The sequence below is a fragment of the Chiloscyllium plagiosum genome, chromosome 10 (genome assembly GCF_004010195.1).
Source record: "Chiloscyllium plagiosum isolate BGI_BamShark_2017 chromosome 10, ASM401019v2, whole genome shotgun sequence".
Classification (NCBI taxonomy): domain Eukaryota; kingdom Metazoa; phylum Chordata; class Chondrichthyes; order Orectolobiformes; family Hemiscylliidae; genus Chiloscyllium; species Chiloscyllium plagiosum.
In genome coordinates this window covers 24871056-24886054 of record NC_057719.1, presented here as the reverse complement: position 1 = coordinate 24886054, position 14999 = coordinate 24871056, and the positions used below count along the sequence as shown (strand labels likewise).

The 14999-nt window shown below is 37.0% G+C and overlaps 1 protein-coding gene across 4 annotated transcripts in view; it reads left to right on the top strand.

The window, feature by feature from the left end:
• Window positions 1-14999, top strand: part of LOC122553429 (protein unc-79 homolog) — a 218242-nt gene that overhangs the window by 23604 nt on the left and 179639 nt on the right. For all 4 annotated transcript variants that reach the window (XM_043697181.1, XM_043697182.1, XM_043697180.1 and 1 more), the window contains exons 4-11: window positions 305-475; window positions 1673-1765; window positions 2805-2860; window positions 3626-3755; window positions 7301-7365; window positions 10548-10636; window positions 10963-11003; window positions 13541-13569. In XM_043697181.1, the coding sequence (XP_043553116.1) occupies window positions 305-475; window positions 1673-1765; window positions 2805-2860; window positions 3626-3755; window positions 7301-7365; window positions 10548-10636; window positions 10963-11003; window positions 13541-13569 (674 nt within the window). The remainder of the gene's footprint in view (window positions 1-304; window positions 476-1672; window positions 1766-2804; window positions 2861-3625; window positions 3756-7300; window positions 7366-10547; window positions 10637-10962; window positions 11004-13540; window positions 13570-14999) is intronic.

The window sequence follows — 14999 nt, the reverse complement described above, 5'->3', positions numbered from 1 at the left end:
AGGAAAGGATTAGAGGGATATGGGCCAAATGCTGGCAAATGGGTCTAGATTAATTTAGGATGTCAGGTCAGCATCCTAAAAGGGTCTGTTTTAATACTATATAGTTCTATGCCTATTGGCCTCTTAAGTTATACTTAAATTCTCATGGTAAAACAATCCAAAGTATTTACTTTGTTTACGATTCTTTTCATAATATGGTACCAAAGATAGATGAATTTTTTTTTGCGATCTGAAACAACAAGAAGTAGATGTAGAGAAGAGATTGAGTGGTGATTTGATTTTGTTTTTTTCTTCTTTTAACCAGACTTGGGACAATCCATATTTTATACGACAACATGCTTGCTACCATTCCTCAGTGACGACATTTTGAGTACTCTACCTTATACCATGATTTCCACTTTAGCAACATTTCCTCCATTTCTTCACAAGGATATCATTGAATATCTGAGCACATCTTTTCTCCCAATGGCAATATGTAAGTTTTTTATCAGTGTTTTAGAAACACACATTTACAAAGTTACACTACCTCTCTTTTTCTTCCTCTTTGTTTCCATGTCTCTGTGTGGTTTTCTTCGTGTTAACACTTTGCTATTTTTTCTTTGTGTTAGTGGCATAAATGGAAAGCGAGCCTGCTACACTTGGAGCGTGTTAACGTTTATGAATATTTTTTCTTGATTCTATTTTGTTTCAATGTTATGAATGGTATTTTAGTACACCTTCGATGTTTTTTGCTGATGTTTTTTAATCTAACCAATTAATTTCTTGTATGATTGCTTTTCGATGGGAACAGGAGGCTAGGCTTGAGCTAAGAGAGAACAGGAAACAAGATGGACTGAGAGAGTGGAGAGAAATCTGTGTCTGAGACAGAATAATAAAAATGAGATTTCAACTAAAGAAATAGGAATTGGTGGAGAAAATTCCTTATTTATGGACAATAGATTGATTGATTCCTTTACAGCTAGTATGGGAACAGCTATTGTTAATTTCTTCCAAATAAATTCAATTTAATATCCTAAATATGAAACATTTAGTTAGCATGCTTCTGCCACATCTTGCTGTGTGCACTTTAAACCATAAACTATAACAGTTTATCTTTTCTGAAAAGTTATTGAAGCATTCTTATAGTCATGAGCATCTGTAGCAAATATTCACAATGTTTTACAGCACAATTGATGTATTTCCTGCTGTTCAGATTAATTACTCCAGTTTCCTCCAACGTGTTGCATATCCATCGTTTATTTGAACTCATAAAATCCCCCTGATTCACCTGATGTAGTGACATAGTTGTCCACTGAAAGTTGTGACAAAGCTGTGTTTTGATACACCCTCATTGAGGATATGAAGCTGAAGTGAGACACATTGCTGTACTCCACCGCTCCAGAATTTGTGTATATGTCAGCGCCGACTTCAAACAGGGAAGCTATTTCCAAACCAGGAGGAAGTGCAGAGATTGGAACTAGGAGGGAATGGAGTGATTGCATGATAACACAAGTACGGAGGCCAAGAGCAAACAAAGATGTAGTGGACCAGGTTTAGAAGGTATGGAGATGCTGAGATCTAGGGCTGGAGAATAAAATTGAACAATCATGACACTCAGCTTTTATAAATAACTATAGATATTGTAGTTCATTTTTCAGTTGGAGGTTTGATATTTACCAAATGTTCTCTCTAGTGGGATCATCTAAGCGAGAAGGTGTTCCACCTTATGTGAATTATTCTGCCTCTTCAATGCTGATGATTGCTATGCAATATACCACAAATCCAGGTAGGTGCAAAACAATGGATAAACACATTTGGATAAATATCAAAACAGTTCTGATGATTGAAAGCTATATTAGCTAAAGTATATTTGGAAATAAAGTTTTACCTTTGGAAACTTCTCTACTGTAATTTATTAACCTAATTAAATATTAACACCTTCTCAAACTAGCGGCATCATATTCAATTGTGCATAGTAGTTGGAACAGTTTGAAAGAGAAAGTAACTATTCAATGTTAAAAGGTTAGTGTCAGACTATATATATATATAAAATATGCACACACTAATCAATGATTAATTTATCTCACCCAATCACCATCTTCTATTTCTTTTGCCCTCATGAATTTACATTGTTTCCTTTTAAATACCACATCTACTTCATGTTACTGTGAGTAGCACTCTCAACCACTCTGAGTGAATAGGTTTCTCCTGAAATTTGTGTTGGATTTATTGGTGATTACCTTATATTTAGGACTTTCAGTTTTGGTTGCATTATTATTGCGTTGCTCCTCCTTGAGATGAGAATAATTATCTGATTTTTGTTTGTGTCAGGTACATGATGGTTCTTTGTTTGCTTAGCTCATTCACGACATTCCTAAAGTTTTCTTCAGTTTCTCTTAACTTCAGTGTGAGGTTATATTTTAATGTATTTCTTAGCACTGCTCTATCTTATTTTAGGAGTCCTTAGCCTATTGTCAAGCACCATATTTTAAATAGTCTTGGAAAAATTTCAATACAAACATGCATAAAATGCATGAATATACATAAGCCTTTTGACTTATAAAATAGTCAGCATTTGATTTATCCTCACTGTGAAAAGGGTAAAGTATTTTAATAAAATAAGTATTACTTAACAAAGGACCTTTCGTAAATAATACTACATTAAGTAATTAGAATTAACATTCTCATATCTGGAATTATTTTCATGGTTTTGAATATCCAAAGATTAGGCTAGGTTTTTGTTATCTCTAATTTTAATGGAGTTATAACTACACTCAGTGAAATGATGATTTCAGTAAATGTTTGTTTGAAACTGTTTTGCATAGTGTACCATTGCCAGCTTTTGGAAAGCCTTATGAAATACAAGCAAGAAGTCTGGAAAGTAAGTGATTATAGAACATCTGTCATAAGTGTTCTCTTATTTATTGTGATCTATTTTAAGTTATTTAACTGTTTCACGAACTGCATTCGTCGACCCAAATAATAAACTTTTCCTATTTTCAACAGTTCTTACCTGAGATCTTTCTGTTATGCATCAGCAGAAATTATGTTTTTGGAGGAAGCTATAGAATACTATCTTAATTAATTATCTACAATCTAATAGTTCAGAATTTTTAATTATACGAGTTCCATGATTAGTGCTTACTGAACCAAGTTGAACCATAGACCTTGACCTTGACTTACACTCAAGGCTTTCAAATGAAGCATGGGCAGTTGGCAAATATTATGGAATCTGTATCACTGGGTGATTAATTGCATTCAGGAGACACTGAAACAGTGGCAAAGACAAAGGTAATATAAATAACTTTGAGGTGATGACAACTGTTTCACATTATGAATGCAACTAAAAATATATATGCAAAGAAGTATTGCCACAGGAGATCTTGAACTACGTTTAGCTTTACTGCATACTATTCAAAAATTAACTTGATTGTTTACATGTTAGTAATTAACCAATTATTGTACTTATTATTTCAGTCCTCAATCTAACTGAAGTTAATGTTTTAAAATGCTGGTGCGAATGGAATTGTAATAGAAATAATTAGTGCAGTATATAGATATAGTATGTATTAATGGTAATGTTGGTTAAAATGTGGATGTACAAAAGTTTTGCAAAATGTAAAAATGTTTTTCTGTGTTGCTGTAGGATTTGTTGTATGTGATTGCATATGGCCCCTCTCAAGTTAAGCCTCCTGCTGTTCAAATGCTTTTCCACTACTGGCCTAATTTAAAGCCACCGGGTGCTATCTGTGAATACAGGGGGCTGCAGTACACAGGTATGACATTTTTAAAGACAATACCTATTTAAAAGTAATTCAATGCACACTATTTACTAAATATAATTTGCTTTTGCTGCTTCAAAATTATTTTATTCATTTTGGATGACTCATAATTGGAGGGAACAACAGATTAGAAGGGCTGCTGGACTATTGCTTTGTTTGAATTCTACCACAGCAACCTTGCTATTTCTGTACACAACTAAATTTAATTGCCACTCCGGTATGAATCATGCTACATTTCACATTGTAATTATGAGCTTGAATCAGTAACCTTCCATGGAAGATGATTGACAGAAATTATTTTCTCTTATGTTTATGTAATTAAATTTTATTGTGTTTAGGGATAAACCTTTACGTTTTAAATTCATCAATGGGAGCTGGGCATTGATGAAAAGCTCAGTGTTTGTTGCCTCTTTATGATTGTGTTTGTGATGATAAGCCACTAGCTTGATCTGTTATAGGTAAAGAGTAAAGGTACACTCAACAGTATTGTTTAGGAGAAAATTTCAAGATTTTAACCCTTGAATAAGGGTTAAAATGATGGAATAATTATGTATTTCAAATTGGGATTGTGTTACTTGGAGGAAACCTTGAAAGTGGTAGTGTTCCTATGTGCCTATGAAGCCACCTCTCATCTAAGACTACCATTGATGTGGAGGTTCGCCATAGCATCCTACTCATGAGCATTGCCTTCGGACCCCTGAGGATGAGATTCTTTGACGACCATGATATCTGTACCCTAATATCAAGATTCTTACGTACAGAGGAACCTCGATTATCTGGCATTCGATTATCTGAATTTCGGATTATCCGGCAAGATTGCAAGGTCCCGATGCTTGGCGAAATTATGTTATCCGATATTTGATTATCTGGCATTCGATTAACCAAACAAAATACTCCTCACTCATGTCCTTCGGATAATTGAGGCTCATCTGTATAACGCAGTCACCCTTTTGGCTCTTCTATAAGGCTCCAATATATGGAGCTATGTAAAGGTACCACGTGAAGGCCCTTGAGAAGTTCCATCAACTTTGTTTGAGATGGATTCTCTGCATCAGTTGGGAGGACAGGCATACTAACATCACAGAACCAATTAGCCAATTAGTACCAGCATCAAAGCCATGATCATTCAAAACCAACTCTGCTAGGCTGGCCAAATTTTTAGGAGTTTAGGCCTGTGAGTTTCAACTGTCAAAGGTGTTACATTTTCATACAATGAAGATGGAAAAACAGTATAAGTTAAAAGGTACTCTTTCAAAGGGTATGCATGAGCAGAGAGACCTGAGTGTATATGTTCATAAGTTGCTAAAGTGAGTAAGACAGGAAGAGAGAGCTCTTAGTAAAGGGTATAGTGTTCTTGGATTCATTACTAGGGGCATAAAGAGCTGGTCGTGTTTGCTGAACTTACATAGGACACTAGTTATACCTCAGTTATGTCTATAGTTCTGAACACTGTCCCTTAAGAAAGTTGTGGATATATAGAGGAGAGTGCAGAAGAGATTTACAAGAATGTTTCCAGGAATTAGAAACTTCCCTTGTGAGAATGGATTGGAAAGGTTGAAAAGATCAGAAGAAGTTCTCAACATCATGAACTGTCTGGATAGAGTAGATTGAGAAATTTTGTTCTTCCTCCTAAGAGGATCACAAACCGGAGTATAGATTTAAAGTGTTTTGTAAAAGAATGTAAGAACTGACTGTGTGGAGTTTGCACATTCTCTCCGTGTCTGCTTGGGTTTCCTCGGGGTGCTCCGGTTTCCTCCCACAGTCCAAAAATGTGCAGGTTAGTTGAATTGGCCATGCTAAATTGCTTGTAGTGTTAGGTGAAGGGGCAAATGTAGGGAAATGGGTCTGGGTGGGTTGCGCTTCGGTTGGTCGGTGTGGACTTGTTGGGCCGAAGGGCCTGTTTCCACACTGTAAGTAATCTAATCTAAAGTAAGTAATGTAAAGCTTGTTCTAGAATATAATGCCTCATCTGTACCTGGTTCTGAGTTGCCTAGATCCATTCTGAATCTGTCTTATTTAATATTGTGGTCCTGCCACATATACAGTACGGATATTCTCAGTGTGAAGTTGAGGCGTTGTCTCCATAAGAACTGCATGGTTTTAACTGCTGTTGTAGTGTAACAACAATGTAATGTACGCAACAAATTGATTATTGAGGCTCGGGCCAAGTATCAGTGGAGAAAGAAACAGAGTTAATGTTTCTAGTCCAATATAATTCTTCCTTGAAATGTTAACTCTGTATCTCTCCACTTATGCCACCAGATCTGCTGTGTGCAGCACTTTCTGCATCTACAGTACTTCACTTTTATTTAGTTAGAAATGATGCTGCCGAACAAATATTGGTGATGGACATGCAACACCTCCACAAGAATACACTTTGTGCTCTTGCTGTTCACATTGCTTATTCCAAATGATGTTCGACACAGGGATTAATTAGTTGAAGGAGGACAGTAGGTGACAATCATTAGGAAGTTTCTTTTGCCTACATTTGACTTGAGACTTCAGTGTTGAACTTATGTTGAGCTTTACTACTTTCATAATTTGTGATGGTCAGTTTATTCAGTAAATTTAGAAAAAAAATCAAAAGCATTTACATTACGCCAATTAGTTACTTGTGTTTGAAAGACTCAGTTTAATTTTTAGAGGCTGTTTAAAAATCTACAAATGTGAACAAATAATGGGAACTCCCAATTCACCCTGGGGCCATGGCAACGTCTGAGCAGGGATGGTTAACATCTTGATATTGTGTAAAGTAGCTCAAAAGATCATGGAAATTAGATTTGAACTGAATGTAATTTAAGCTTAAGGTCCCTTGATTTTGTGCGCAGAATGCACTGATTGAATCATAATAAATCTAGCCACCAATCTAAATTCATGCTGTTTGAATTGAGACCTACTGTATGAACTTTTCCTGCACAGAACTAAGGAAATTGCATAAAACACCTTGAAACTCAGCTGGCCAAAGTCTGTTTTGAAATTGGATTTACTGTAACAATATGAATTGCAATAAATGGATAAAAGAAATGCAAGAAATGTCTTATTTTTGTGAAAATCAACTAGGCGAAAGTGAGGACTGCAGATGCTGGGGACTAGAGTCAAGAGTGTGGTGCTGGAAAAGCACAGCAAGTCAGGCAGCATCCGAGGAGCAGAAAATTCAATGTTTCGGGCAAAAGCCCTTAATCAGGAATGAGGCTGCCAGCCACGTGTATGGAGAGATAAATGGGAGGGAGGTGGGGCTCGGGAGGAGGTAACTGAAAGTGTACTAGGTGGATGGAGGTGGAGGTAAAGGTGATAGGTTGGAGGGGAGGGTGAGTGGGTAGGTGGGAAGAAAGATGGACAGATGGGAGAGGTCATGAGAGTGGTGCTGTACTGGAAGATTGGAATGGGATAAGGTGGGGGGAGGGGAAATGAGGAAACTGGCACAGTTTGACTTCACATTGGTTAAGAATATCTCATTCTTCCTTTGTCAAGGAAACAGCAACTTAGATGTCAATCACAATTATGTGTAATTGCACCTCATGGTTTTCACTTTCTTCTAGCATGGAATCCAATTCACTGTCAGCATGTCGAATGTCAGAATGCAATCAACAAACCTGCTGTGAAGGTATTCTGAAAATCTTCTAACTAATTCGAAATATATTATTGTTGTCATTATTGGGCTGGCAATTTCTCAGAGTGAATAAGCGAGCTGTTTAAGGAGCACATCTAATTTTCATTATCTTTCATACCTGGATAATAATTTGGTGAAGCAGCATGCATCCTCCATGTAGAACCTGATTTCCATTCATGATGAACATTTTCCCCATATTGTTACAGTGCTTAAGGACTCGCAATAAAGGGATGTAAACAGGAAGTATATTGTTTGGATCCATTCTGTTGTGGGGAGACATTGCAGCATAGGTCATTGCATAGGAGAAATTAAGCTTCCCGTTGATAAGAAATATGTAAGTGACTTGGAGGGGCAAAAGTTAACTTGAAAGTCAAGAGAGATTGCTGAGCATTGGAAACTTATTGGGGGCAAAGATGGGGGTGTCAGGGAGGGCATTAGTGATTGTGAGGAGAGTGTGTTTATTAATCATCAGTCACAATGGTGGGAGCTTTGAGATCCGATTCTGGTGGTAGGAGATCTGACTCTCGAAAGGGTAGCAGGTTAGCTTGGAGACTGTGAGGAAGCACTCTTTCATAAATATTTTAAATGATAATCTATTTAACTATGCAAAGTCAATGACCGTTTAGTGAAAACAGTATACTTTAATGAAGCATGTAGAAAAAAATACAATTAATGAAAACTGTATTGATCTGAAATTATTCTGAAAGGTTTTTCTCATTTTAAAGGAAACAGAAACCCTGGAGAAATACTTCCAGTATATATTCAATAAAACAATTGTGTGCCTGGAGAGGCCATAATGAAAGTTTGAAACTAAGAACTAAGAACAAAGAAAATTTACAGCCCAGGAACAGGCCTTTCGGCCCTCCAAGCCTGTGTTGATCCAAATCCACTGTCTCAACCTATCGTCTAATTCCTAAGGGTCTATCCCTCTGCTCCCCACCTACACATGCATCTGTCCAGAAGCACCTTAAATGAATCTACCGTGCCTGTCTCTACCACCTCTGTTGGCAGTGCATTCCAGGCACCTACCACTCTCTGTATAAAGTACTTTCTAAATGTATTCCCCTTAAACTTTTCTTCTCTCACCTTGAATGTGTGACCTCTCATTATTGAATCCCTCACCCTGGGGAAAAAGCTTATCTCTATCCACCCTGTCTATACCCTTCATGATATTGTCGACTTCAATCAAGTCCCCCCATAATCTCCTTTTTTCTAATGAAAGCAATCATAATTTACTCAACTTCTCTTTATAGCTAGCACCTTCCATACCAGGCAACATTCTTGTAAACCTTCTCTGCACCCTCTCCAAAGCATTCACATTCTTTTGGTAATGTGGCGACCAGAACTGCACACAGTATTCTAAATGCGACCGAAACAAAGTCATTTACAATTTTAACAAGACCTGCCAGCTGTTATACCCAATACCCTGTCGGATGAAGGCAAGCATACCATATGCCTTCTTGACCACTCTATCCACCTATGCAGCCACTTTCAGGGTACAGTGGACCTGAACTCCCAGATCTCTTTGCTCATCAACGTTTCCCAAGGCTCTTACATTTATAGTATAGTTCACTCTAGAATTATACCTTCGAAAATGCATCACCTCACATTTGCCTGGATTGAACTCCTTCTGCCACTTTTCTGCACAACTCTCCAGTCCATATTCTCCTGTATTCTTTGACAGTCCTCTATGCTTTCTGCTACTCCACCAGTCTTCGTGTCATTTGCAAACTTACTGATCAGAACACCAGTGTACTCTTCCAGATCGTTTATGTATATCACAAACAACAGTGGCCCCAGCACTGATCCCTGTGGAACACCACTGGATAATGGGGATGCTGTAGATGTAATTTATCTGGACTTCTGGAAGGCACTTGATAAGGTCCCGCACGAAAAGTTAATTCACAAGGTTGGATCATATGGGATTAGGGATAATTTATTAGCTTGGAAAGATGACTGAAGACTGATGGACAGAGGACAGTGAGTCGGGACAAATTTTTTTAAAATTCTAGTTGGCAGGATGTAATTAGTGGGGTGCCACAGGGTTTGGTTCTTGGACCCCAGCTATTTACAATCTGTATTAATGACTTGGATTCAGGGATAGAAGGCTCGATAGCCAAATTTGAAGACGGCACAAAAATAGGCAGGATGGTAACTTGCAATGAGGAAATAAGACCCTTACAAATGTAGTGGCATTGGAGAAAGTTCAGAGAAGGTTCACTGGATTGATTCCAGAGATGACAGGTTTGTCATATGAAGAGAGATTGAACAGCATAGGCCTATACTGTCTGGAATTTAAAAGAATGAGGGAATATCAAATTGAGGGATTCAAGATGATAAACGTTGTCAATAAAATAGATGTGGAGTGGAGGCTTCCTCTTGTGGGGCATTCTAGGATGAGGGGACATAATATTAGGATAAGAGTTAGCAAATTTAAACAGAGTTGAGGAGAAACTACTTCTCCCAAAGGGTTGTAAATCTGTGAAATTCACTACTCCAAAGTGCAGTGGATGCTGGGACAGCGAATAAATTTATGGAGGTGTTAGACAGATTTTTTATTGGTAATGGGTTGAAGGGAAATGGAGAGAAGGCAGGAAAATGGGGGTGAGAAGCATATAAGCCATGATTGAATGGCAGAGCAGACCTGGTGGACCAAATGGCCTAATTCTGCTCCTATATCTTATGGACTTATGAAGGAGACCAATCTTTGGTAAACTAATAGGTTTTAAAGAGTATTTTAAAGGAGGAAAGAGAAGTAGAGACATTTATGGAATAAATTCCTGCCTAGGAACTAATGGTACCCAATAGTAGAGTGCAGGAAATTGGGGTGCACAAGATGCCAGAATTGGAGGAGGGCAGAACTTTGAAACAGGGAGAAATGAGTTCACGAAGGGGAAAGGTTGAAACAGAGAATGTCATAAAGCCAGGATGCTTATTTGCGGAGTTGGTGCAGATAGGATGAAGCAAAAGGCCTCCTGCTGTTTCATTAGAATTTTGTGATAATTTTGATTTGAGACTATGACTATTTGGCTATTTTTCCTGAAATTGTAGCTCGCAACAGGAAACTATTTCACATTAATGAAGCAAGTTTCAGTTATTATGATTTGAATTCTGTTGAACATTTTGCTTGATGTGGTTAACTAAATTATAGGTTTTTAAAAATTTCTCTTTTAAAGATGTGCATAGATCCATCCATTTCTGTGGCATTAGGTGAAAAACCACCTCCATTATACCTGTGTGAAGAATGTAGTCAGAAGATTGCAGGGTGAGTACCATTTATTTAACTAATACTTGTTACATCACAACACTCTATTATATATATAGCCAAAAGTTTAAGGAAAAATATGAAAGGTATTAAAGTCAACACCCCAAAGCAGCAGTCTTTATTTGAAACTTTTCTGTCCTTCTCCATTCTTTGAATAGAATAATAATTGTTGTCAATATTTTTATCATGTTAGTTGTATATGCATATCAGCATGCCTTCCTTTTCAGTTTGGAAGAAAACGTCTGCCACAAATGTGAACCTGCCTGTATATTTTTGGATACTGTAAGTTTGTTGTTTATTTTATACTTCCATTTTTCTTCTAACAGAATCCAATCTGAATGGTTAATTGATGTTCTGCTACCACAAGGTGAGTTTTGGATTGAAAATTCTTGTTAACACTTCAGTAAGATGTAATTGTCAGCACCAATTTGCAGATGAAATGTGAAATTGTTGTTCGTGTATGTCATTTTGTAACAAACTGTGGTATTATAGATTAGTGAGAAAGGAAATATACATTAGGAATCTCTTTGTAAGACAGCAGTATGTAGAAAAAAACATTTTCTGATTTGAGAGGGGGTGTTTGTAACAAGCAGCTATTCTGGGGAGCACAATCATTTACTAATGCCAATTTATAAACCTTTGTTTAATAAATTATTAAACCTGTTCCACATTTTTGTTAACTACACATTTCTTGCACAAAGTAAGATTCTGGTATAGATAAACAGATTGACTTAAAAACTTGTGACATCATGTTACATTTACCTGGTAATTTTATGGTGGTGTTAGAATTCTGAATCCTTTCCATACTCTGGCCTCATTATCATGCTGTCAGGGAGTTATTTGCATTTTTGGAGCATCTGCTGGTTGATAGGGGCAAGAAATCTGTTTATTCAATGTGCAACTGAACCACTGCAGGTTAGTTAGATGGGAACAAAGAGAAGCTAGTCCAAGAGATGAGGAACAGAGGATCATACAGCTGGAATATCTGGCTGCACAAAAATAGTTCGGTTGTTTTGAAGGACCTGCAGCTCTTCCATTAGCGTTGGCAGGATAGGGTATCCCATGTCAAGTACATGTGCCACCCATTGGTACTTCAAAATTACCTGGACCCTCAAGCAAGGCCTCATCAAAATAGTGATCACAGACCTTGGCAGGAACAAGATTGTAAGTACTGTGTAATTTTCAAAGAGTTACCTTTCCACCAATTCCTGTCAGATGTGGCATGGGGTAATTAATACCAATCATTCATTTTAATTTGACTTTTGTCAAGCTGTTTATGGTTCAGACATTTTATTTAGTCATGTTTAATTTTAAAATATATATTATCATCATGTGGGAAGAGTAACTACTGACAAAGGCATTACAAACTGTGGTTTATCAGCAGAAAGGTGAAAGAAAGCCTTGTATACAAACATGTAAGCAGTTTATGATGAAAATCATGTTTCTAAGCTCTTTTTTGTCAACAACCAGGAAATTGATAGAGGTGTGGAATTGTATACAAACCGTTGATGTAATGTTGACTAGATAGTAAACCTTTGTTTTGTTATTTATTCACTGGCAGATTGCAATAAAATTAGCTTTTTTGTAAATTATTTGTAATATGTGTAACCCAGTGGTTCAGGATAGACTTTTCTTGATTGGATGGGTTTTCTTGTTCATTTTTATGCTTCTGTGATTAAAGAAAGCTATAAACTGATGTTGCATTCAAACCATTTTCATTTTGCTTTGTTTTGATGTATTAGAAATAATCAACCACAGATGGCAATAGTAGTTTGATAAGTGATTCCCAAAGCTGTAAGAGCAATTGCAGAGAAATAACCAGTGGCATGAATTTATTTGTAACTCATGAACTATATACAGAGGAACCTCGATTATCCGGCATTCAATTATCTGAATTTCGGATTATCTGACAAGTTCGCAAGTCCCGATGCTCGGCTAAACTATGCTATCCGACATTTGATTAGCCGAACAAAATACTCCCTGCCTGTGTCCTTCAGATAATCGAGATTCTTTTGTAGTTCGGGAGCACATAACTTAAAAGGGGAGAAAAACGATGGGTTATGTTGGCCCCATTGTCTTATTTTAAATGTCACATTAAATGGGCATTGGTGAAAATATTGCCCTGATGTTCCTTAAGACATACTAAATTATGAAAACCAAATATTCCTAAAAGAGTCATTTGAGATCAGATGTTAGTTTACAAATTGGATGATCTACAGCACATTTCCTGCTGCATTTGCTTAATGAAGAATGGTAGCAATACAATAGTAAATGAATATCTATCAGCTGAGATGCTTAGCTGACTACGATCCTAAGGCAATCAGGCACAAAGTGAACAGTGACTGTCGGTGACCTGCAGTTTTGATGACATGTAGTTAAGTAAGTGTTAAACCTTACCATCTGAAAGATAGGTGACAGTTGTCTCTTTAAGAACTACAGGTTTAGCTGCTATATGTCTGAGAAAACTGATCTCAATATGCACTGCAAATGACATGGTTAGTTGCAAACAAATTTTTCGAAGGTGGTATTTGACTGTTTATTTACAATTAGAATTGGGCTCAATGACAACTTCAGGCGAATAACTATAGTGTCCAAACTAATGTGATACGCAGTGCACTTGTGGTGCAGACCTACAATACGTACGCCTCAGGCCATTTCTGCTTCTCACTGCACAATCAAAATGTTTGAATGTTTAAATAGGTCCCATTGTTAATCAGTGTTAAATAGTCTGGGTGTTGTTTTACACCAGTTTTGTCCTTACTTCTGCTTTCTTCATTAAAAAATTGAAATTATTGCCATTGATATATTTATTTGCAGAAAGTATAAGTTTTGCGGAGACCAGTTCCCAGCAATGATTACAAAATACTTTTCATTTTGATTCATTGCATATGTTCACCTTTACAGCTGAAATTTCGGCTATTTGTCAGAAGAAGGTAAGACCAGTTTTTAATTTGGTGGAAATTTTCCAGTGGTTGTGCTTTTCATCTCATGGTTGATTGATGCACTTCTGCCAGCTCATCCCATCATGCAATAGTTTGTTTGATCACCAGGCTGCAGACTGTACTTATGCTGTGACATGCTTTCATGAATTTCTCGGTGTTTCAGGCAATTAAATGTGAAACAGCAAATCCTATTGTTTAGAAAAGAGGCTCAATATTTAACAGTAAAAGGAATACAACAGAACATAGGGCTGAATTTTATTGCAACTGCAGTCCAAGGCTGCTTGTGTCCAAAACACTGACTTACTGTTTTATAAAGCCAAAAGCAAGTTATAATTTAATCAACATTAATAGCTCTGATTAAATGTATTTGAGTCAACTTTGGTGCAGAATTTCACAGAATCAATGTTGTAGAAGGAGCTTCATGCAGTACTTCACACAATCATGCACATTTTGTTGTCAAACAAAACAGGAGTATAGAGGTACAAGATTTAAAAATAAAGTAATGGCTCCCCAAGGTAACAAAATCATTAGAGCTGGTTCAAATGAAGTCCTTATCAAAATTTTTTTGCAGGTGCAAATGTTTCTCTCTGCCATCAGGTATCTTGAGATTGATTGATATCTCAGTTCAAAAAGTGTTGTAATACAAAAGAGAAGGCATATTAATTCATGAGCCCATTACACTATTTGCATTTTTTTCTATTTAATTGCTTTTTGTCCTTTTTAGATTCCCTTATGTTGTTGTGCTTCCTTTCATTTCTCAATTCTCTTCATTATATCATTCCTTGACTTTCTGCTGTCTTGTTGCTGTAAGCTCAATTCTCTCTTGATTAAGCCTACAGATTCCTTTTCTGCCTGACTTGGCATTCTTCAATGAGGTTTGAGGTACTCTGTATTGAGCAAAAACACAAATTGCTCCATCATACTTTCTTGACAGTCTTGCTGTCAGTCAATCCAGAAAGGAGTAACCTTGTCAATTTTCTTCCTGTCCAATTTGTCTTCCACTGACCTTGTGGATTCTGCCAGCAGATCTTCTCTTACCAGCCCTCTACAAATTACCATCCAAAAAGTGCAGTGACTTGTAGCAGAGCCTTTACCATTAATGAACTTATTTTTGACAGATTGCTCTAACACCATGACATTAACAGAAACCAACCTGTGGGGTGAGGACATCTAGCCCACTGGCTGCATCTTTTATATTTACCTCGCCAAGACTATCACAGTGGCTATCAGATCTCAGGTCACACCTTTGGCCTCATTCTCTCAGTTCTTCTGTCACTTTCTTATCATTTACATTTCTCACCTTATTCAACACGTATCTCACATCTCTTTAAAATCCTTATTCTTCATTGTACTCCCAAGTGCAATTAAAATATTTCCACACTGCTTTCCTCTCCAGCTTTTGCACCAAATAATTTCTTATC